Below are 23,283 nucleotides of genomic sequence, written 5' to 3'. Positions count from 1 at the left end.
GGTCATACTATCGAAAGGTTTATAATTTTTATTGTATATATCTGACATTTTCTTTTGCCATTCTCTATTGTCATACAATTACGATTTTGCCCAAGAGAGTATATTCGATGGACTGTAGCAGTTATACATGAGAGCAAGTGGCCCACTCCTATATAGCTCTGCTTTCATGCAAGGACTCCTTCCATAAATGGCATCAACCTTGGAAAGAGAGGGTTTTCTTTAGACAGAGAAACAGATCCCCTCTCTGTTGTCTTTCATTTGTTACCATTCGTGCTCATTAGTATCAGCAAATAGTACGCTCTCATGTCTTTCTTTCACAGTTCACGTAATCTCAAATAGAGCGAATAAAGCAGAGACCCACTGGCTATTCGGGTTTTGTACCGGCCCCAGATCTTGTTTTTGCTTATCAAAATACAAAACCGAACATGGAGTACCTCGAATTTTACCTGAATTTTGGTTCTTTATGCTGTGGGTCTTCGCCGACACCTTTTCTTTGAACTTCCTTTTTTTCTGTTTTCGCCGGACTGTGAAAGAAAAATACTAATCATTTGCCAAGACAGTTGTGGTTTATTTTTTTTCCTGGGTATTGTCGTCTTGCTTCCTTCTTCTCTTTTTTGATTGGGGGTTCAAGTAGAATGGAACAAGATCAAGCACAGAAGCACGTTTGCAGGTTGTGCAAGAGAAGTTTCTCAAGTGGAATGGTATTGGGGGGTCACATGAAGAGTCATGCGGCTCTGAATCCTGTCAAAGAAGAGGTGAAACTGAATAATTGCAAAATGGGCTTTGAGGTCAATGAGAATTCTGATCATGGCTTGAGAGCTAACCCAACAAAATTTTCGAAATTCAAAAGCTTGAACAGCACTGCACCGTCAGTTCAAGAAAGGGTTTGCGGAATGTGTGGCAGAGAGTTTAAATCACAGAGGGCTTTGTTCGGTCATTTGAGGCATTGCAACCAAAAGAAAAAGATTCACTGCGAAGATTGTGGCAAAGGGTTTCTGTCATCAAGAGCTCTCACTGGCCACATGAGGATGCACAAGGAGAATCTTACAGTCTCCAAAGAGACAGGAACCAGTTCAAGATGCAATCTTCTTGTGGAGAGCTTATCGGAGACTGAGACTCTGAATCTGGTGAGAAGAAGAATGAGATCAAGTAAAGTGCGATCCAAGATCAGCTTGAATTCGTCCTTATCTAGCTTGAATGGATCATCTTCTATTACTGAAACTGTGGACGATGTGGAAGACGCGGCTAAGTGTTTGATGTTGATGTCCATGGGTTTACACGATTGGGATGAATCCAATTCGGCTTGTGAGTTAAAAGATTACAATTCTGAGTCTTTTGAGCTTAAGCAAATTGCAATGGATGGAAATGTTGTTTTTGATGGTGTTAAGCATCCTAAAATGAAGAAACAAAGAGTAGAGAAATCAGATCCCAAGCTGTATGATGAATCTGAATTTCTGTCATGCTGAGGTTGATGTTGTTTTTGATGGTGTTAGGCATCTTAAAATGAAGAAACAAAGAGTAGAGAAATCAGATCCCAATCTGTATGATGAATCTGAATTTGCGTCATGTGAAGCTGAGGTTGAGAAAGAAATTCATGATGGAATCAAATGCAGCTCCAGTACAGTTGAATCTAGTGACCAGTTGATGGAAGATGTTGATTTGAATGTTACTGGTTTGGAATCCATGAAATTGGGGAAAAATTCTTGCAGCAAGATTCAATGTCTTTCTCCAGATTCTGAGGTCTTAGATGATTCAGCAAAGAGGGGTGAATTTCAGTGCAATTACTGCGATAAGAGGTTTCGTTCTCACCAGGCACTTGGAGGTCACCAAACCCACCATCGAAGGCCAAAAAGCACTGTTGCATTGGAGGTAGATAACTGCTCAGGGAACGGTCATGATGACTGTGTGCCTGAACCTTATGTGAACGCCAAGCTCACTGAACTCGAAGGCATTGATAATTCAATGGAGCAAGAGATGGATGGTGTGATTGTGATGAATAATGGGTCAGTGGATAATAAGGTTCACAAGTGTCCAATATGCTTTAAGGAGTTTGCATCAGGCCAAGCTCTAGGAGGCCACAAGAGAGCTCATTCTGCTAAGAATTCAAGGACTAGTGAAGAACAGATAGCTCAAAAGAAGCAAGACCTGTCTGATATGTCCAGTATGTTGGACCTTAATATGTCGGCCATGCTTCAGGAGGAGGCCAGTGACAATGTTGGCAAGGAAACAACCTCAAGGATGAGCCCGTAATCTTCGGACAACGTTGAAGAAGTGATGCATATATAGCTTCTATGGAGTATGGAGCTACGCGGTGTACAGATGACAAGGGGGATTTAGTTCAGGTTGAAGTCCAATGAATTTCTGAGGTAGAATTTCTGTTCACAGATAAAACTTCATTTTTTTTTGGCTTGTAGCTACACACAGTTACCTTTTCATTTTACTCTCTTGTTTTAGTTTGAAGAATTTTGATTGTTGCAACAGACTTCCACTGATATTTTCAGTAACTCTGTATTGTAGTGGGTTAATTTGCAACTGAAGTTCTCATCCAATGTATCAATAGGACCATTTGTGCAGAATATAGTTTCTGATTCTTGCTGGAGTTCCCTGTGTTAGTGAGTCATTGCTTTGGTCTACATGTTGATATCAGAACTGTAATGGTGATCGGCTTTAGTTGAATGGTGCTTGACATGGTTTCAGAATCTTCATTTAGCATCAGGTCAGATACTCTCCACGACAACTAAGAAAGCTTGATGGCTGATACATATTGCAGATGTTATGTCCTTTCTTGCTGTCTACTTGCTTAGAGATCCATACATAAGCCATTTACTGCTTGGTTGTTGTTAGCTTCTTTCAACTCAAATATGACTTTCAGATGGTTGATCCTAGTTAACATGGTGGAATGACCCTCCTGTAGTGTGCTTGATATGATGAGAGGGTAATGGAGTCAACCACGGAGCAATAGCTTAGTTGGTTATATCTCTTGGTTTAAGGCGGATGAGGCTAAGGGTCGGGAGTTTGAACCAACAGAGAGTATGTACATGTGATTTTCCTGGTTCCGTCGGCCTACCCAATTCCAGGGAGGGATTAGGAGCTTCATTTCTTCCACATGGAATTCGGCTCAATCTGACTTATCGCCAGCGTGTATCAAAATGAACAATGCAACTGAAATGGGGCTCAGGGGTAGCTTTCAGGAAATTGAAACTAACCTTACTTCTGCTCCCCGCTTTGACTGATGTTCACCTGCCACTTTCAGCAAACATATACAAACAACAAACATTATTGCTTCTCCAAGATATCATTGCTAGAGCAGATGGATTGGCCATTAATCAAGAAAAAAAGAAGAAAAAAGGATGCAATCCGTCTTCATCATTTAGGTCTTTTATTTTTAGCCAACTCAAACATTCTTGGTGAATTTTCCCTATCTAACAAAAACCAACGAGAGTTAACTTGGTTGAAAATTGATTGGGTTAGATATATGTGTGTCGAAAGTTCGATTCCAATCACAAGTAAAATTGTCCGTGGTATTTTTTTAAAAATAAAAAGAAGTTAGGGGAACAAAACAAAGGGGAGCGGTTAAATACACCACAATATTTCTTAGTGGGCTTTCGAAACCCTCCGATCTTCGGCCCATAGAGCCTACAGGCTGGCCTGAGTGACTCAAGGTCCAGGACCCAAGTATTAAGTCCACGTACTCCTTAAAGTGGCTTTCAAATTGTCCAATGTTCGGCCCATCCATGCCATTCGTTGTCCCGAGGAATCGAGTCGCCGGAGCCCATTAACGAGTTCTGATTATCCTTCTCCGTTCCCAATTCCTTGTGCCTCTGCAACAACAGGAATGAATTACGTAGTCTGTAGAGACTTCTCTATCTGAGTCTATGAATTAACCATGGACTACAGTAATATTCCTGGAACGCAAGCAAACAATCTGCCTGGAATGCAATCAAACCCTCCAGCAGCAACGATTGACCAATACTCTTCCAATTACAGCAACTTATATTACCCTACGCTCCAAGTATCTCAAAACCCTAATTCTCATCAATTTTACGCTCAACCCGCAACGATACCCACAGTTGCAGTTGACGCTTCTGCCGCCGTCAGCTCTTACACGCATGCCCTTCATCATGGCACCTACGACGCGGCGTTTGGGTACTACTACGATCCCAATTTACAAAATTGGGCAGCTAATGAGGCCGTCCGGCAGTGTGTCTCCGACCCAGCTGCATTGGGAGGCACAGTTGTAAGCGATTGGTTCCTTTTCTTTTAGGTTTTGAATTTTAAGTTTTCTTGTTATTGCGTCTTAATTTTGGATTGGTGAATGAAATATAATTTAGTGGCTAGTAATGGAATCGAGGGTACGTCTGGTTATGAACTAATTTTGGTAGTGGGAAGGGTTAAAGGTTTTGAATCATGAAAAGATTTTTGGATTGCCAGTGCCTTTCAATTTATAGTAACTTGAATTATTGGAGGCATAAGATTGGGGATGTTGCGTTCATAAAATTTCCTGCTTTCAGTTGTATGATATTGTGAGTCATGAAGTGTTGGATTCATAGCAGCCGCCTAGAATCATGACAACTGGTTTTCAAATTTGTGAGCAGATACGTAAACAAATGAACTTACAATTGAATTTTTGTGAACACTGAAGCTCCTTGTGAATGTCTAAGAACTGTCCTGAAAGAAATGTATATCAGAGAAAAAGAATTTTACAGTTTCCAAATCAAGCTAAGTGAGACAAAAGGCAATGAAAGATATGCCAATAAAGCCATGTGTATGCTGGTGATAAAATTGGAACAAAAAGGGACAGGGAGAGGTCAAATTACTCCGTTAGAATTTTATTATCCTACTAAGCATGTCAAGGTGGTTGGATTTAACGGTGCTCAAGTTTTTTTTTTTTTTTTTTTTTTTTTCATTCCTGGTTATAACTTATCCAAACTGAAGTTGAGGAGTTGCTTTGTAAGTTCTTATTTCAATCATGTGAAATACAGGGAATCATCGAAAGCTGAGGAAAGGTTGCATTGTAACACTTGTGCTTGCATGCCATCGAACTTTTTTTTGATATGTTCGGGTACCAGTGGATTGCTTTAGATGGAAACAGTGCTTCTTAAGTTTCATTGTATATGACTAGTGTAGTTCCACCATTGCTTCTTGCTGACCCGTAACCTCTAATCCACAAACTATGATCATTTGTTGGTTTCCTTGAGATAAACCAAAGTATGAAGATAAATAACAAAATAAAATTCTTTAAAAGAGGAAAGCTGCTGGATGTTGGGATTGGCTATTGTTGTTCTCATCATTTCCCTTCTTGCCTTTTGAGACTGCTAGGTATTTCATTTTTTGGGGTTTTTTCACATGTTTTTCTATCTGTTTGTTTGGTATTTTGTTAAATTGTCCTCAGTAAAGCACTGTTATATGAATTAAAATCAAATTTGTTCCCTTTTAAACAAACTGTTGCTTTTGAGCTGGTGGATGGATTGTGGATGCAAACCACAATTCGGAGCCAATGATGTCTGTTCAATCCTCTCTCCAAGTGATCAAACTTTGCATGATTTTAAATTTTGTATTTTTGGCTTGATTCTTCAATCTTCATGCACCAAATGTAAATGAAGGGGGGAGATGTATCATTATTTGAAATAAAAGGTGATTGTCTCATGTTGGTCCCACCAAAATATAATCTTGGGCATGCTAGTTTGGATGAGGTGCTGACCTTTGTATTTTGGATGATTAGTATTTATAGTTTGTATCTTTATTGTTGCTAAAAGATTTAAAACTAAATTTGGAGAAACACTCTTATATTTTGAAATAAATCTATGCGGAAGAGACACCCTGTGGTATGAGGTCAATCTTCTAACTTTTGACCATGAATCATACTCATTGGTTTTTTATTGATAGGGTTGCACTTTTAGCCTTTCTCTTATTCACTAGCTATTAAATTTACATTAGAACACGATTCAAGCATTAGCATTTAAAGAAAATGTGCTGCGTTACTTGTAGTGGTAGGCCTCTGAGCATCAACCCACATGCATGGGTTCAAAACGTATCTTTGCTTACTTTTTTTTTGTAATTTTGGTAGGGGTAAGGGTGCTTTCATGGGATTTAGTAAGCCATCAATGTTCTTCAAAATGTTGTTTCTTACCAATTTTATTAAACCCATGATTTCCGGGTGGAAACCTGAGAATTAGATGGTTGGCTTGCTTTGCGGATCATCCTTTTATTAAAAGGAGCAATTGGCCTGGTGGTAGTCTACTTCTTAGGACTTGAGCCATACAAGGTTGGAGTCCTCTCTCACGCTAATAGTCAAAATTTTTATTTTTTAACGAGGAAAAGGAAGGTGATGGAGAATACTGCCTACAAAGAATCTTTCCAAGTTTCATATACTATATTCACTGCCAATGTTACTTTAAAGTGAGCATAACGTCCAATATTCATCATATTAATTTCTTTAAAATCAAATCCACTGCACAAAGATCTTGGTTTATGCTTCCAAGTTCCAACCCACGAAAATGTAAAATATCTGTTATGCTAGCACCGCCATATTTATGACTTTGCTTGCATACATTACTGGCCTGGTAAGTTGGAGATGTGTGCACTCATTATATGTTTTGATTGTCCTATGTTGGTGAAATTACTTGTACAGACGAATATGATGATATATTTTCACCTTGTTTCTTGCTTGTGGTTCTGTAATTTCTAGTAGTTATTGATTCTTGTATCAAATCTGATCTAGAGAAAATTAAGTTTAAATATTAGGGTTGTGGTGGTGCAGGAAACATGTTATTGATGGAAGATGATAGTTAAACTCCAGGGATAAAACTTATTGACGTTTTTTTGTCACATTACAGTTTCGGGTCATAAGTTGTGAATGTAAAACTCTTTGTAGTGCATCTTTGACTGTGAGAGTGGATGATTTTAAGTTACTTGTGAGCTCAAACCTCTGGCTTTTGTCAGGGGATCGGTTTTCTAGCTCAATAGGGAAGGAAATGTGACTTCAAAGAACAGAGAAAGAGAACCATTATTGATGTATTAATATGTCGAATCTTTTTTATGTTTCATCTTTTGTAATATTGTTGTGCATTCACAAAATTGTCCTGTTATATACGCAGGGTGTTACAACGCCTCTTAACGGAATTGAACAGTCGACTATTGGAAAACCTAGCTCCACCTTGTGGGGCAATCTTACGGTTCAGTCTGGTAAAACCAGCCATTGGAAGAAACAATTAAAGAAGGCAAAAATTGTGCAGTCTGCATACTGTGAAATTTGCAAGGTTGACTGTAACAGTAAGGACGTGCTTGACCAGCATAAATTGGGGAAAAAGCATAAGAAGAACGTGGAGAAATTGCTGATAGCCAGTGCCCCTCCTCCCATTGCTTCAGCAGTATCAAATAATCCAGTTATTGGTCCACAAGAAAACCCTAATAAAAGCAAAAACAAGCGAAAGAGTAAGAAGAAAGCAGCAGACACTGTAGAGGACTTGGAGATCAAGAGAAGGAAAGTTGTTGAAGGTGGGGCTGCCATGGAGGCTGTGAGAACATGTCCAGTTTGTAATGTGGTGTGCAATAGTGAGACAGTTTTCAAATACCATATTGCAGGGCAAAAGCATGCTGCTATGCTGAAAAAACACGCAGCCGGGATAGGCTTGGCTACTGGTACCACCTTAACATCATTTGCCAATCCATAAAATTTTTTTCCCTGGTTAATTACTTGTTATTTTCATTCCTGAGATATATTGAAAAAATAATAGCTTATTATCACTGTAAGAGGATACTGTTCATAGAAGAAATATTTTCCTGTTACCCTGTATAGAGGCTTGATGTTCTTTGATAGGCAAATTTTGAGACTCATTGACAAACTGATTTTTTTTATTTTTTATCATTTTATGTGGTCCTAAACAAGCACACACTTGATCTTTGTATTAGAGTGTTCTGATTTGTTAGAAAATTATGACTTCAGAGTTCAGAAATCTTAGGAGTAATTGACTGTATAGAACTTTTACTCCTGGAAAGATTGCTCTTTTGGAGTGTTTTTTTTGTTGTTATACGGTTCTCAATTTCTACCATATTTACTTTAATTTTGTATTCTTTTGTTATCTTTTCATTTATGGTCTTCCTTAATTACTTTTTTCTTTTTAAAAAAAACACTACTATTTAATCTCCAAAGTCCAAACAATACCTAAACTAAATTACTAAAATTTTTAAACAAAGATTAATTCTATTAAAAAAACTGAAATCTAATAATTTAATCTATCAGTTTTCAATTCGATTTCATGTTCTGCTCAATCAAACTAGATGAACTAATTTGAAATTGTTGTACAAAAGTTATCGATATAATCAAATCTATTGGTAAGTTATTTTCAAAAAAAAATTTACATAATTTCTTAAAGAACCGATCAAAAAATCATCCGATAATCCAAATAATCGATAATGACAAATCGACCTGTAAGTTAAATTCATGTCAAAAATCGACAGTGATAGATCGTTTCCACCCTCACACCCAAAGATGAAAAATAGTTTGTTTAGATGAACACATGGAGCATGACCATTGACCAAAATTAAGTAGAGGAACAAAGATTTGCTTTTGTTTCACTCATCATTACATTGAACACATACACATCAATGTGATTATGGCCCACAAACTCATCCAAATCCGAGTTCTCGGGGGCTGTTGTAGTAATAACTAGCCCTTTTTGGGCTTCAAAATATTTTTATTTTTATTTTTATTTTAAAAAATTATATATGTGTAGTATTTGGAGTAACGATTCCAACGATATATTTTTTGTTTAAAACAAAAATCAAATTTAACGTGAAAAATACATAACAATTCTGAACTGTTGAATATAAACTCAAAACATTCGATATTTCGATCGCGATGAATTTGATTTTTGTTTCGAACAAAAAATATGTCATTGGAATCGTTAGACCGAATACTACACATATATAATTTTTTAAAAATAAATAAAAAATATTTTAAAGCCCAAAAGGGCTACAGCAGTACTACAGCAGCCCCAGGAACCCTCCAAATCCTAATCACCAATATTCTTCTCTTTCCAACTTCAGTCACATTTCCTTTCAAAACCCTCACCAGACCAGAGCGGCAGAGCCCACGCTTCCTCCACGCACAGACTTCAAAAATGGCATCTCATAACCACCACCACTGCTGCCCAAACCCACCTCCCACCACCACTTGTTGCTGCAGTTCTAGCCACTGTTATGTCCAACAACACCAATTTGCACCACCACAAGCGCCCGCAGATCCACTCCTCCAAACTATAGCCACCCTTCTCCAGCAACATCAGCAGCAACAATCACTACCCACATACCAGACAAAACCCCATAACCTTCAGAATCCACAGCTCCAAAAGCAACACTTTCAGCAGCAAAATACTTACTTGAAACAACAAGAGCTGCACAGTCAAACCCAGTCTATTCTCTCTTCACTTCTCGATCGAATCAATGTCCTTGAATCCTCGCTCCACCAGTTTTGCATATCTGGGTTTCATCATGCTCCTTCAAGTCCTGTAAGATATGCAGCTGCTCGGGTTATTCAAGTCCACTTCCGTGCCTTTCTCGTTCGCAGATCAAGAACCCTTAGGCAGCTCAAGGAGCTTGCTTTCATCAAATCGAGTGTCAACTCTCTCAAATCCTCTGTCTCTAATGAAGCCCATTTCAATGTGGAGGTTGTTTATCGTAAAGCCATGGATTTGCTTCTTAAACTTGATTCCATTCAGGTATGTTATTTCTGGGTATTTGGTTTTGTTCCTTAGTTATGTAAAAGTTTCCTTTCTGATCTGGGATTTTTGGTGTGTGGATTTTGATTTCAGGGTGGGGATCCAATGATCAGAGATGGGAAGAGGTCAGTTAGCAGAGAATTGGTTAGGTTTTTAGAGTTTGTTGATGGGTTTGCTGTGAAAAGGCATGCAGTTTCATTCCAGTCTAGAAAAGGAGTGAAATTGGTGCATAAAGTAACCAAATCTAGCAATTTGAGGAAGCCTAATAGTGATAGCGGTCAGTCTGATAAGAAGGAAATCATAGACAATTTGAGAGAAAGAATTGAAAAGATCAGTAATGTTACTAGGGTTTGTGAGAATGATCTGGAAGAGGTGGAGTTTGACGGGTTTCAACAAGTCGTTGATGAAGATGATCATGATCATGATTATGAAAACTCTAGGCCTACCATTAATGGGAAGTCTGGGATTCCCAAAACTCGAGATGGGATTTTGATCCTGAGGAATGGGAATCAACCTAGAGTGAGAAAAAGTGTGAGCTTTCCTGAAAATGGGAGTTTGTCAAGGGTTTTTGGCAATGCTTGTGAACCAGTTTCAGGTGGGGAAGGTATTTCCGCAGATGGGAGTGTTTCTACCGATGAAGAAGAGGCTGTGGACAACAAAGCACACATGGAGAATGGGGGATCTCCTCATAGCAATGGTGGAGTGAACTTCACATTTTCTGCTCCAGCGCCTGTAAGAATGGACAGTAGAGTTGACTTATTGAACAAGAGGAAGGCTGGAAAAGAAGGTATATATAATTAACTAATTAGTAGGCCATAACATTGTGGTTGGCTTGGTTTTAGTTTTGCGGCATTGAGGCCTGTGGGAAGAACTTTTACTGTCTGATTAGATCATAAATCTTCTCAGATTACATTTGTTTTGCCATCATAGTTGTGTTATGGGAGACCTATTCTTTGCCAGTGCAGAACCTTCTGAAACCTGTATTCTTCACCCCCACCCCCCAGTTTCAGTGAATATGACTTGTAATTTTGGTGCTGATTAATTTTTCTTATCTTCTCCCATTTGTCATTCGTTTGAGTTCTATGTTGTCCTCTTTCACCATCTAACAGTTTTGATCTTTAAATGAAGGATTGCTATCTCTACCAGGATCATACTCCATAATTGAGAAATGACAGGTCCTTCAGAGTTTCCTAATGGTGGCATGTTGGCTAATTTGGTTGGAAGGAACAAACGAACTTTCAATGAAAAGGAAGCTGATGTAGACCCTTTTTTTTTTTTTTTATAGATAATCTGCTCTCTACTAGCAGGTTTCTGCTTTCTGTAACTTCATAGGTACAATTCACTTGGTGGGCACTAAATGTTTTTCTTTGGCAGGTTTTGTAGTTTCTCATTCTTTTTCTTTGGATTTCACCTCTTGCAAGTTCATTATCTCAGCCAACCAACGATCCGTTGTTGAAATGACTGTTGCTGTCGGAGATTATTGACCCACCCAATCTGATGACTGCTTAATACGTGTATTTTGTACAAGTTGCAATGCCTTCATAATTTTCAAAACTAAAATCAAAACACCAATATGCCCTAATTATTATTTAAAAAAAAATAATTTATGTTACAGTGTTACCAAAATGTAGGGAATTAATGTCCTGGGGCGGTACAAAATTGTCGATATAAGCGAATTGATCGATAACGGAATCGATGGGTCTATTATTTTTGAATAAAAATACATATTTTTAAATAGAATCGATCGATAATCGAAATAACCGTCAATAATCAATCAATTGGTTAAATTCATGTCAAAATTAAAAAAAAAAAAATCGACCGTAACAGACCCTTTACGCCCCTATCTATTATGAAACAAAATAGGTAACACAGGTAATATAATGAATGATGTGTTTTTAGTTGTTCATATTTATTGTCTTAAATAGGGAAATAAATATATTTAGGTTATTTGATGTGATTGGGCTTAGTGGATCAAATGTGTACGAGTATCTCAAGCAGAAGCGTCAAAGCAACCGTTGGTTTCAAACAACAGTTGATGAATGGTCCATCACGTGCTCTCTTCAAAACAGGAAAGCATCGAACCACCACCACGACGTCATACCAATGCCAGTCCCTCCTGCGTCACTGCGCAGCCACTCGTTCTCTCGCCAGAACGAAGCAGGTTCATGCCCACACCATCACTTCAGGCCTGCTCTCAGGCAACAACGCCACCTACCTCCCCTCTAACGTCGCTGCCACTTATGCATTATGCGGGAACATCTCTTTTGCCCGTAAGATGTTCGATGAATTGCGTCATCGAACCCTGTTCTTGTATAACACTATGATAAGATTGTATGTCAGTAGTGGTTTCTATTGTGAGGCGATTAAAGTGTTCTTCGAAATGATTGGTTCACGGGATTGTGTCCCGGATGGTTATGCATACGTGTATACTATTAAGGCTTGCAGTGACTTGAAGTTTGTTAAAATGGGTGTTCTCGTCCATGGACAGACATTGGTGGGAGGATTTGGTTCGGATACGTTTGTGCAGAATTCTTTGATGGCAATGTATATGAATTGCCGTCAGACGGAGATGGCAAGGAAAGTTTTTGATAAAATGGCGGAGCGTAGTGTGGTGTCTTGGAATTCCATGATAAATGGGTATTTTAAGAATGGTTATGCAGAGGAGGCCCTCAGGATTTATAATTTAATGGAAGATGAGGGGATTGACCCGGATTGTTCTACTGTGGTTTCAGTGTTGCCGATTTGTGGTTATTTGAAGTTAGTAGAGGTTGGTAGAAAGGTTCATGCTTTGGTGGAAGAAAAGGGTTTGTGGGAAAAAATAACAGCGAGGAACGCATTGGTGGATATGTACGTGAAGTGTGGTTGTATGGGTGAAGCACGTTTAGTTTTTGATAGCAAGGTTGAGAGGGATGTGGTGACCTGGACTTCGATGATTAATGGACACATTTTAAATGATGATATGAGAAGTGCATTAGAACTATGTAGGATGATGCAATTTGAAGGAGTGAAACCCAATTCTGCCACTCTAGCTTCTCTTCTTTCTGCTTGTACTAGCTTGCAATTTTTCAAGGACGCAAGGTGCTTGCATGGTTGGTCAGTGAGACATAAAATTGAACATGAGGTCACTGTAGAAACTGCACTGATTGATATGTATGCAAAATGCAACCGTGTTGATCTCAGCTTCCAAGTATTTTCAAAATCTACAAGAAAGAAAATAGTTCCATGGAATGCACTTCTCGCTGGCTGCACTCATAAGGGGCTCACAAGAGAAGCAATAGAACTTTTTAAGCAAATGCTAAAGGAAGAGTTAGAACCTGATGATGCTACCTTGAATGGTCTCATACCCGCCTATGGCACCCTTGCAAATTTGCAACAAACAGATAACATACATTGTTATTTAATAAGATCTGGGTTTCTTTCAATTATTGAAGTTGCTACCGGCTTGATTGATGCATACTCTAAGTGTGGAAATTTAGACTCTGCTCACAAGATTTTTGAAGGGATCCCTGAGAAGCTTAAGGATGTCTTCGTATGGAGTGTGATAATTGCTGGATATGGAATGCATGGACATGGAGAGACTGCTGTTTCACTATTCGAACAGATGATTAAATCTGGGGTGAAACCAAATGAAGTTACTTTTACCTCTTTGTTGCATGCCTGCAGCCATGCTGGTTTAGTGGATGAAGGTCTGGCCTTGTTCAAATTCATGCTCGAAGATAACCAGAAAAGCACTAATGATAATCACTACACGTGCATTGTTGATCTTCTCGGTCGTACTGGTCGACTGGATGAAGCATACGGTCTTATAAGAGCAATGCCATTTCAGCCTAGCCCTACTGTTTGGGGTGCATTGCTTGGTGCTTGTGCAATACATGAGAATGCCGAACTAGGTGAGGTGGCTGCAAAATGTCTTTTTGAGCTTGAACCAGAGAACACTGGTAATTACATATTGATGGCAAAAATTTATTCTGCTACGGGTAGGTGGAGAGAAGCAGAGAAAGTTAGACGTATGATGAATGAAATAGGATTAAGAAAAGAACTGGCCCACAGTTTGATTGAGGTCAGAAATACGTGAACTTCATTCGTAACTTTGATTACAATGGATGCAATGTTGGGGTGTACTAAGAAATGGAAGATTATATTTTAAGATGGATCATGCCAGATTAAAAACTAGAAGAAAAAAAATGAGAGTGCATATACTACATGTGGAAGACAAAATGTGATTGAACCTGATGAAGATTCTTCTTAGATCATCCAATGAAGGCCAACATGCAAATTAAAGTGTGGGATGCCTCATTTATCTGAATTGCGACTTTGATGGTGCGGTTTCTTCAAACTTTGTGAGTATTTATTAATCATCTAGGAGATTTACTGGTCATACCTGCTATGCTACATAATTTGCGCATAAAAACCATTGACCTCTTTTTTTGAATACAAGTACAAATACAATATACGACACACCACCAGATCAAACCATTGACCTCTTTACAAAGTAGTGTCAGTATTCCGCTAAAACTTTGTTGTTGCATGTTCATACTTAGTGTAGATCCATGCCTTTTGTTTAATAATGTTCTTCAGTCTGAATGCAGTCTATATTTTGATCCTTTAATATTGGTGCATCTCTATGATCTGATGTGGAACACTATGTAGTATGTACTGATCCATATCATGAACTTGAACCATCTCCACTTAATGTTTGCATTCTTTTGATTTCATATTTCTTCCCTTTTTGATTTGAACTGAACGTTCCCCAAAAGGACTGGAATTGGTGAAACTATTGGTTGTCTAAGTTTGCCCAGACGGTGTCTCTAGTTGTTTAGTAAACATTCACTCTCTTCAACATATACACAACGTTGAAATTTGGCCTTTTCCTCTGTTTTTTCTTTCCTCAAAGTGTGTATTCCACTTCCCAAAACCAAAAATGTTGTCTGTGTATCCGTATTCTATAGCTTTTCAAGCAGTAGCCCTACCATGTTGCATCCTCTGCAGACAAATGATTGACTAAGACTAATGAAAACAAGTAGATTGGGACAATTGAAGAGTAAGTGAGAAGTGGGAGTTTCAAGTGCAAAATCATTCCTATTTGCCTTAGCATTCATTCATCCACCAGGGTTTAAACCTACTGTCTCCTACTCAGTGCAACAACTCACATGCTTCTGCATATGAAGAGATTCTCTCTGATGGGGCCACTTATAAACATGCGAAAATGCACTTATATGTCCTGCACAGCTGCACTTATATACACACTCAATATTTCTATGCACTTGTATCTTTTATTGGCACATAAAATTTATTTTAATAGGGTTTGACTAAACTCCCCGAACTTAATCGGTCCATGTGATTTACGGGTATTACATATATGGCCATGAGTTTACCATTGAAATCTCAACTTAATTAAAACATAGGATATGACAGGTAACTGTCTTTGGCAAAGACTAATTATTTTTCTCAATTATGAATATATTATTATTAATTAGCTAGTAATTTAGGGCTTGGACTTGACCAAAAAAAGGTCATTTATGGTTTGTAATTTTGAGTAAAATAAAATTTCAATATTTACTTTTTGATGGGAATAAATAAAAATGTGTTAATTGCCAACCAGAAAATTCCAAGGCCTGCCGGAGTTGAATGGAATAATGGATATACAAATACACAGTATACAGTATACTAACTGTCCTTTCAGCTTGGCTGTCCAGCAATTACTAATAAATTGACTGCCATAGTGCCATAGCTTCAATTCAATTTCCATGGCACTAACATTTCATTATAATTTGTTTGGACTTTTCTATTTGATGAGAAATGAAAATGACTTTAAAATTTCAATGTTAATTCACAAATAATTAAATAATTTCAATTCACTATTTTTTTTTTCATGTAATCGTGTGCTTTTGACTATACAATACCATATACACATACTCTTGTGTCTAATAAGACAATCATTTGAGTAACAGGCGAGTTGATAAATATTTCTAGTGACAAATCAAATCATAAGCACTTTGAAAATCCTCTTCTCAAACGTATTGATAACTTAATGGCAATGGGTGTCAACATTAGGAAATTTAATGTGAGTTTTCAATTGAAATCATTCATCTCCGTTCAATTAATCGATGACTAAGGTGAAGACGACCCTAAAAACCAATGAGGCAAGTAGGCGGTTCAAATATTAATTTGTGTTTGATGTTGCACTGAACTTTCTCTTATGTGGACTGTTTTTTTTTTTACGGATTGAAATCTCAACCGTCTAATCTCATCAACGATTGAGATTTCAGTTCAAGAAAATCTCACATTCACTTGCGTTATACCCTTCACCCAGTCCTCTCTCTTTGTCGAACTTCACCTCCGCCTCTCTTTATCGTACTTTACTAGAAATCTCTATCCTTCCAATGATGATTTATATTTTTCACTCGATCAACCTTATATTAAAGTGTGTTAAATCCCTTAAACAAGAAGGATTAACTAAATTTAGCAACCCTATCAAATAAACTAATATCCACATAAATCTCTTACTAGTAAAAAATAAAAAGCTTTGGCCATGAAAATCGGACAAAATCTATATTTAGTTTCCAAAATCTCACTTGTTCGCTGGTCAAACACACCAATTCTCTCCCTCTCTTTTCCCTCTCTTTGCTGAACACGGTTTTGACTCGCAAAAAGCTTTGATTTTTATTAAAAACTTTAATGAATTATTCAAAGAAAACGAAATTTGTCGGGCGATCCGTCAATCAGAAACAGAAAGAAAGGGAAAATAAAAAAACTAGTAGTAGCAGGAAATGAAAATTTAGACATAAAAACCTGATTTTCTCTCTCCTACCCCTTCCTTGTTGCTTGATCTTCCATGGAGAGAAAACAAAGGTCGGAAGGCAAAAATAAGGAGGACCCATTTCGATTCGTGTATTGAAACCCTTGAGCTGAACCGTCAAAATAAAATCTTGTTGCTTGTTTAATCTCCAATGCGAATAAGTGCAATTAGCAATAGATCTAAAGTGATTGGGATTGGAGCTGAGGCCCAGATTCTGAAGCTAATTGCACAAAAATCGTATTTTGTTGGATCTGATGGTGGGTGGTCCATTGGTGGCGCGGTGCGGAGTAGTGAGGAGAAGTGGTTTCTGTTTTTGTATTGGGACTGGTGGTGCCAGGGTTTGCTTTGTGGTGGTGGGGCTGCATAGAAGAGGATGCAGCTTCACTTCTCGCCTAGTATGAGAAGCATCACGATATCGAGCAGCAATGGGTTTATTGACTTGATGAAGATCAAGGTCGCAGCTCGCCACATCTCATATCGAACGCTCTTCCACACAATCCTCATTCTTGCTTTCTTATTACCATTTGTATTCATCCTTACTGCTGTTGTAACCCTCGAAGGTGCCAACAAGTGCTCCTCATTAGGTATTGTTTTGTTCTATTTTCTCTTTCGCCCAACTGTGTCGTTAGGTAGTCCTTTTTCATTCTCTTTATTCATCTACACCGACACGGCTGTTCTTCAGTTGTGATTGATATGCGATGGATCGTGATTTGATGTGGGTTATGCTCATAATATGGTTGATTTATTGTCATACGACACTTTTTTTTTTTTTTTTTTTTGCGTTGGCAATCCCATTTCACTGTCTTGTTGTTCATGTATATCTATATATCTGCAGTTGAGATTGTTTCATGGTTGTTATTGGATTGATCTCAGTTTGTTTTGCTATGTACGGAGAATCTGATTTGTTTGATGGCTGGTGTGATCAATTTAAATTTGGATAATGTCATAATGTGGCATTACTAACTTGATTGTTAGGCTGATGTTTGGATTACGAGTTGTTTTGGATGCTGCTTTCTTTGATTGCGTTGTAGTAAGTCATGTCATTGTACAATCTGCATTCAGTTAAATCTACAATGAATTTCTTTTGGAATACCGGCTGTTAGAGGCTGACTAAATTTAGTACGTTTCATAAGATATGGGTAGTGTATAAATTCATAATGTCAATGCACTCTCTCTATAAATTAATCCATTCTCAGACAATTTAATTTTCATTAAAAAGGAGCAGAAATATTCGACCATCGGGCTGTTGTGGTTAAAATATGATCACATAGAATTTTACCTTTTCTTTAACATGAAATGGGCATTTTTCTTTTTTTTTTGCCCTTTTCATATGTTAAGTTCGAATCTTTTTTTTTTTTTTTATTTATTTTTAAATGTGTTTTGCTTACTTCCAGCCTTGATTCAGTTGTGGGATCACTTGGACAGGGTCTTTATCGTAGTTCCTGCATTTGCAGCTAGAAATTGTAGCATCATTGCCAAATTGATTTAATCGACCATTTATATATGATCTACCTTCTGATGGTTTAAATGAAATTATTGCTCTGTTAATCCAGTTGTGATTTTTATTTTGGTGCTCATTCATGAAACTGATGAAAATGGCTGCACAAGTTCCGGTATCACGTGACTTTGATCATAGAGCAGGTCCTTCCATTGCAAATTACCCCCCCCCCCCCCCCCCAACACCCAAAGGAAAAGGGAAAAAAAAAAAAAAAAGAACAATGAAGGAAAGGAGGCCGGTTTTGACCAATAACTTTTTTCTTAAATTTATTTTAGAATTGGTTTCTTGTAGCCTTGTTATTCTTCATCTTCTCACTGTTTTATACTCCTTGCGTTCATGATGGAGTCATGATTCTTCTTTTCACTCTTTTCTTGTCTTTCAGATTGTTTAGGCAGGCGGATTGGACCCAGACTTCCTTGGAGGGTTGATGATTCAGGGGTACAAATTTTTTCTACGAACTCTGTACTTTTCTTTTTCCATTTTGACAAATGGTTTCTGTTATTTATTGAAACCATCTTGATTTTATCTTGGTCATGATGATCCAGCGATTGGTTAGGGACTTCTATAAGATTCTCAATCAAGTGAACACTGAGAAAATCCCGGATGGTCTGAAGCCTCCAGATTCGTTTGGTCAACTTGTATCTGAAATGAAGAATAATCAATATGATGCTAGGACCTTTGCTTTCATGTTAAGGGCAATGGTATGGTGTCTTTTTTTCTTTCTTTTTGCAAGGTGAAACAATAGGTTCAAATTTTATTATATTTACGTTTTATTTATTCAAGGGGATGTAGGGTTTCTTAGAGTTGTAGTTTTTGTAACGTGGTTTTAACTAAGAGTTATAATTTCTTATTGCTGCATGTTTCATCTTCTTTTTTAATTTTTTTTTTATTTGGACATGATAATGCGGTTTAATGGGGGTCCTCTTCCTTTCTATGGGTTCAACTAAATTGGAAGCGATCTTCTCATTTAGATTTTTTGCATATGTCAATGTAATACTATGAAAGTTGTAAAAAGCTTTGGGTTAGTAATTGGACATGTTACTATAGTACCTTTTTCCTTTTTCTTTACATTGACAAAAATACAGACATGATTGAGAAATAAGTTTATTTGAAGTGAATGATGAGGCCTTAACTTCCCTTAAAGTGAGCAATAGTTCTGCAGTTTTCTATTTGAAACAAAGCTAATTTGGTCCCGGATTTCATAGTTTTTTGGAGGCCCATCGTGTTTGGGTTAGACAAAGTGATTTACTGGTCAGGGTGATAAGACTATTGATTTGTACAGGTGGATTTGGTTAGAATTGTTATCTCTTCCTGCCTATTGCTATCTCTCCTCTCCCATTCACAATCATTTGGTATATAATATGATATATGGTAGTATTATGATTTGGTTAGAATTGTTTCACTTTATTCTTTTTTTTTAATGCTAAATTTATTTATTTATTTTCTCAGATGGAGAAACTTGAAAGAGAGATCAGGGAATCTAAATTTTCTGAATTGATGAACAAGCACTTTGCTGCAAGTTCCGTTCCAAAAGAAATCCATTGTCTGTCACTTCGGCTGACTGATGAGTATTCCTCTAATGCTCATGCACGGAAACAATTGCCTTCTCCAGAGTTACTACCTCTGCTCTCAGACAATTCGTACCACCACTTTGTATTGTCAACTGATAACATATTGGCTGCCGCAGTTGTTGTTGCATCTGCTGTTCAGTCATCTTTAAATCCAGAAAAGATAGTCTTCCATGTAATCACGGATAAGAAGACCTATGCGGGCATGCATTCATGGTTTGCACTAAATCCTGTCACCCCTGCTATTGTAGAAGTCAAAGGTGTCCACCAGTTTGACTGGTTAACCAGAGAGAATGTGCCTGTGCTTGATGTCATCGAAAATCATAATGGGATCAGAAATTACTACCATGGAAATCATGTTGCAGGAGCCAATCTCACTGATACAACTCCAAGAACATTTGCTTCAAAGCTGCAGGCTAGAAGTCCAAAATACATATCCATACTCAACCATCTTCGCATATATTTACCAGAGGTAATGAGATTAGATCTGACATGTGGCTTATCTCTTTTCCTGGATTTGGGGGCTTGAATACTTTGATGATAATGTCATTAAAGAAAGAAAAGTACGTGTTAAAGAGATAAGTCAATAAAATGACATTAAAGGAAAAGAAGGAAAGTGCAAAATGATATAGACTATAGAGGAACAAGGAAACAAAAAATCTGGTTAATGACATTGGACCTAGGTGTTGAGCTCTTGTTTATATAATTAAATTGCAATCTGCGAATCCATTGCATTGTCAAAGCGAGTTTGAAATTTGAACATAGCAAATTTGTCAAAGTGATTGCATTGTGTAATTTTGTTGGAAGATTTAAAATGTACAGAGTTTGTAGAGAATATGTGGGTATCACGGAGCAGGGAATGAAAATGGTAATATTATGTTTCTTATTTACATGTGGTAAGACAGGCAATGCCTCCATGTGCACAAATGTGAAAAAAAGGAAGTAAGGAAATAAAGATTACTAGAAGTAAGGTGACTAATAGGAAAGAAAATAAGGGTTTTCATTCTCGCCGCATGTAAATTGCTGGCAAAGATTTATGAGTTGCTGGAGTGTGCTTTAGCTTTTTTATTTTTTTAATCTTCTTATTAAGGAACTGTGAATGGATTTTATTACACCTCTGAGAGTGGAAAGAATTGTATGTTTTCTTTTTCTCCCTTTGCAATTTTATTGTCTATGCATGCTGACTGTGTATATTGAACAGCTCTTTCCAAACCTTGACAAGGTGGTCTTTCTAGATGACGACATAGTAATTCAGCGTGATCTGTCTCCACTTTGGGAGCTTGACCTTGAGGGACAGGTTAATGGAGCTGTAGAAACTTGTAAAGGTGAAGATGAGTGGGTAATGTCGAAACGTTTCAAGAACTACTTCAATTTTTCCCATCCACTCATAGCAAAGCACTTGGACCCTGATGAATGTGCATGGGCCTATGGGATGAATATCTTCGATCTCCGAGCTTGGAGGGAAACAGATATTAAGGAAACGTATCATTCCTGGCTGAAAGAGGTAAAAAGCTTGATGCTAGTTTGATTTTTATTTTCAACTTAATTATTTGTTTGGCCCATCCTCCTGCTTTGTGGGCTCATCAAGTTAGATTGAGTTTTATGTATATAGGAAATGCCATTTTCTTGCTGCAATGCTCTACACCATTGTTTTTGTGTCTCAAATCAATTTCGTAGTTGTCTTTACTTGTCTTCATAACATTTTCTGTCTCTACTTGTTATTGAGGTCGTGCCCTTGTTGTTTGTTGCATAGGTTTAGCTAATACAACAAACTTAGAGATTGTTTACTCAGTTCTGTTACTTTTAACTGACATAATTCAGTAAGCTTCCAATTACACATTTTCGGGATTTCGCCTGTTTAGTTGTTATAGTGGGATGACAAAGAATCGATAAATCTGTTTCTATACTTCAAGGAATTAAATTCAAATGATGTGGTGCAAATGTAAAATTAGAAATAATGAAACCCGTATCGTTGAGTTGAGATGAATTTTGTTGAATGTTGGACTGCTGATTCATTTTTGTTTTTAAGTTGGGTTTTACTTAGTTTTGAAGTTGATTATATATATTGTCAGCCAATAGATATATTTCACTATTACTGATATGCATTTTCTATGACAGAATTTAAGGTCAAATTTGACAATGTGGAAGCTTGGAACCCTTCCACCTGGTTTGATAGCATTTAAAGGTCATGTTCACCCAATTGATCCATCATGGCACATGCTCGGATTGGGGTATCAGAATAAGACCAACATTGAGAATGTTAAAAAGGCTGCAGTTATCCACTATAACGGGCAGTCGAAACCATGGTTGCAGATTGGCTTTGAACATCTCCGGCCATTTTGGTCAAAATATGTGAACTACTCAAATGATTTTGTTAGGAACTGCCACATCTTGGAGTCGTAATCAGTACTAGAACCGGAGACAACAGATGAATGGGAAAGGAGACAAGTTTGAAATAGTTTCATCTAAGTTCTCTGGCAGTGCGAAGTTTTTGATATGCATTGAGAAGGAAATGAGATATTGCCCAAAGGACATTAGTTTCAGGGTCTAGATTCAGAGTAGTCGTCGTTAACTGGGAGGACTCAATCACCAGCACGGGCATGAAATTCATTCTTTCATTCTGTAACATGGCAATCCCTCTGTTATTTTTTGGTTGGAAAAGAGCATATTATTATTGGTCTTCCTGTGGGGGAAGGTTGTGCCCACTTCCTTAGCACATTATTCAGAATAAGTTAACATACAAGAGATGGAAAGGAAAGTACTTTGTGGATTCGATCCTACCAAACGATGCATGGAAGAGGTAGCTTGGGATTTCTCCTCATGGAAGAGGTAGCCCGGGATTGGTCCTTGGCGAGGCTCCCCAATTCATCCAGGAATGTTTTTACTTCATTTTTTTTTCTGTTTCATTTTTGATAGTGTAATCCCATTTCCCCCATTAATGAGTCCGTTTGGTAGAGCGAAAAGATTGATTTTCTGGTAGTGGAAAAGCTGTGGAGAAAAAAAAAATTGAGCTTAAAGCTATGGAATATGTTATAAGGTGTTTGGTGAACTAAAATCTGTCGTTAGCGGAAAAACAATTGAATTAAAGTATTATAATATTAATAATTATGATTTTTATATTAAAATTTGTTATTAAATTTAATATAATAAATATATTTTTTATTAAAATTAATTTTAGGTATAAATTATTAAATATTTTTATATCAAAATTAAAATGATTATTTTAAATATTAGTAATCATATAAAAAAAATTTTCATTAAAAAACGTTAAGTAGAATAACAATATACATTAAACAAATAAAAATATTAAGTAAATGATTGTTAAGTAGAATAATAAAATACAAAATGTTAAAGCAAACATGTGGGACAAAGTCAAAACATGGGTCCCATCATATTGACACTTTATCAGCTTTAAGCGGGATCCATGTGAATTTTTTGGGAAAAAAAATGAAATAAAAAACGTCATCTCAGAAGCTCCTGTCGAGAGCTTCTAACATTGTGTCAACGGATCCGTTGGCTTGAGCACCTTGTTTGGTGTAGCGGAAACCGGAAGCGAATCCGCTTCCGCTTTCGCTGTGCCAAACAGGCACATTATCATGATGGATTTAGTATTAGCACATGGAGATTGTTCTGTTACAGTAACCATTGATTGAATTGGGGGAAGTGTCGTTAGGTTATATAATCAGTATTTGTTAGATA

The 23,283-nt window shown here is 37.3% G+C and overlaps 6 protein-coding genes across 6 annotated transcripts; all 6 read left to right on the top strand.

The window, feature by feature from the left end:
- Positions 1-635: 635 nt before the first annotated feature.
- LOC119979904 (zinc finger protein 181-like) lies at positions 636-1,396 on the top strand. The gene is made up of 2 exons (XM_038822525.1): positions 636-1,305; positions 1,389-1,396. Exons 1-2 carry the CDS (start codon positions 636-638, stop codon positions 1,394-1,396), a joined length of 678 nt encoding a protein of 225 aa, XP_038678453.1.
- LOC119980050 lies at positions 1,293-2,672 on the top strand. Its single transcript, XM_038822704.1, has one exon. The coding sequence runs from the start codon at positions 1,438-1,440 to the stop codon at positions 2,248-2,250; it is 813 nt and encodes a 270-aa protein (XP_038678632.1). The 5' UTR covers positions 1,293-1,437; the 3' UTR covers positions 2,251-2,672.
- A 1,062-nt stretch (positions 2,673-3,734) lies between these two features.
- Positions 3,735-7,795, top strand: LOC120016143. Its single transcript, XM_038868767.1, has 2 exons — positions 3,735-4,237; positions 7,098-7,795. The coding sequence occupies exons 1-2, from the start codon at positions 3,887-3,889 to the stop codon at positions 7,671-7,673; spliced, it is 927 nt and encodes a 308-aa protein (XP_038724695.1). The 5' UTR covers positions 3,735-3,886; the 3' UTR covers positions 7,674-7,795.
- A 1,222-nt stretch (positions 7,796-9,017) lies between these two features.
- Positions 9,018-11,120, top strand: LOC120016417 (BAG family molecular chaperone regulator 8, chloroplastic-like). Its single transcript, XM_038869181.1, has 3 exons — positions 9,018-9,719; positions 9,813-10,506; positions 10,848-11,120. Exons 1-3 carry the CDS (start codon positions 9,123-9,125, stop codon positions 10,889-10,891), a joined length of 1,335 nt encoding a protein of 444 aa, XP_038725109.1. The 5' UTR covers positions 9,018-9,122; the 3' UTR covers positions 10,892-11,120.
- Positions 11,121-11,714: 594 nt separating this feature from the next.
- LOC120016287 (pentatricopeptide repeat-containing protein At5g39350) lies at positions 11,715-14,188 on the top strand. The gene has a single exon (XM_038868984.1). It carries the CDS (start codon positions 11,755-11,757, stop codon positions 13,792-13,794), a length of 2,040 nt encoding a protein of 679 aa, XP_038724912.1. The 5' UTR covers positions 11,715-11,754; the 3' UTR covers positions 13,795-14,188.
- A 2,244-nt stretch (positions 14,189-16,432) lies between these two features.
- LOC120017016 (probable galacturonosyltransferase 14) lies at positions 16,433-22,639 on the top strand. The gene is made up of 6 exons (XM_038870055.1): positions 16,433-17,102; positions 18,399-18,454; positions 18,562-18,717; positions 19,466-20,056; positions 20,786-21,088; positions 21,703-22,639. Exons 1-6 carry the CDS (start codon positions 16,892-16,894, stop codon positions 21,985-21,987), a joined length of 1,602 nt encoding a protein of 533 aa, XP_038725983.1. The 5' UTR covers positions 16,433-16,891; the 3' UTR covers positions 21,988-22,639.
- Positions 22,640-23,283: the final 644 nt, after the last annotated feature.

The sequence above is a fragment of the Tripterygium wilfordii genome, chromosome 15, assembly GCF_013401445.1.
Source record: "Tripterygium wilfordii isolate XIE 37 chromosome 15, ASM1340144v1, whole genome shotgun sequence".
In the NCBI taxonomy this organism is placed as follows: Eukaryota; Viridiplantae; Streptophyta; class Magnoliopsida; order Celastrales; family Celastraceae; genus Tripterygium; species Tripterygium wilfordii.
Note: the sequence above shows the minus strand (reverse complement) of the source record. Positions and strands in the feature narration are given on the sequence as shown.

Excerpts from the sequence above, each read along its gene's own strand:
- LOC120017016 (XM_038870055.1), top strand. The coding sequence starts at position 16,892 with ATGCAGCTTCACTTCTCGCCTAGTATGAGAAGCATCACGATATCGAGC. Across the intron at positions 18,455-18,561 it reads GGAGGGTTGATGATTCAGGG|CGATTGGTTAGGGACTTCTA; the intron begins GTACAAATTTTT and ends ATGATGATCCAG. Across the intron at positions 18,718-19,465 it reads CTTTCATGTTAAGGGCAATG|ATGGAGAAACTTGAAAGAGA; the intron begins GTATGGTGTCTT and ends TTATTTTCTCAG.
- LOC119979904 (XM_038822525.1), top strand. The coding sequence starts at position 636 with ATGGAACAAGATCAAGCACAGAAGCACGTTTGCAGGTTGTGCAAGAGA.
- LOC120016417 (XM_038869181.1), top strand. The coding sequence starts at position 9,123 with ATGGCATCTCATAACCACCACCACTGCTGCCCAAACCCACCTCCCACC. Across the intron at positions 9,720-9,812 it reads TTAAACTTGATTCCATTCAG|GGTGGGGATCCAATGATCAG; the intron begins GTATGTTATTTC and ends TTTTGATTTCAG. Across the intron at positions 10,507-10,847 it reads GAGGAAGGCTGGAAAAGAAG|GATTGCTATCTCTACCAGGA; the intron begins GTATATATAATT and ends CTTTAAATGAAG.
- LOC119980050 (XM_038822704.1), top strand. The coding sequence starts at position 1,438 with ATGATGAATCTGAATTTCTGTCATGCTGAGGTTGATGTTGTTTTTGAT.
- LOC120016143 (XM_038868767.1), top strand. The coding sequence starts at position 3,887 with ATGGACTACAGTAATATTCCTGGAACGCAAGCAAACAATCTGCCTGGA. Across the intron at positions 4,238-7,097 it reads CTGCATTGGGAGGCACAGTT|GGTGTTACAACGCCTCTTAA; the intron begins GTAAGCGATTGG and ends TTATATACGCAG.
- LOC120016287 (XM_038868984.1), top strand. The coding sequence starts at position 11,755 with ATGAATGGTCCATCACGTGCTCTCTTCAAAACAGGAAAGCATCGAACC.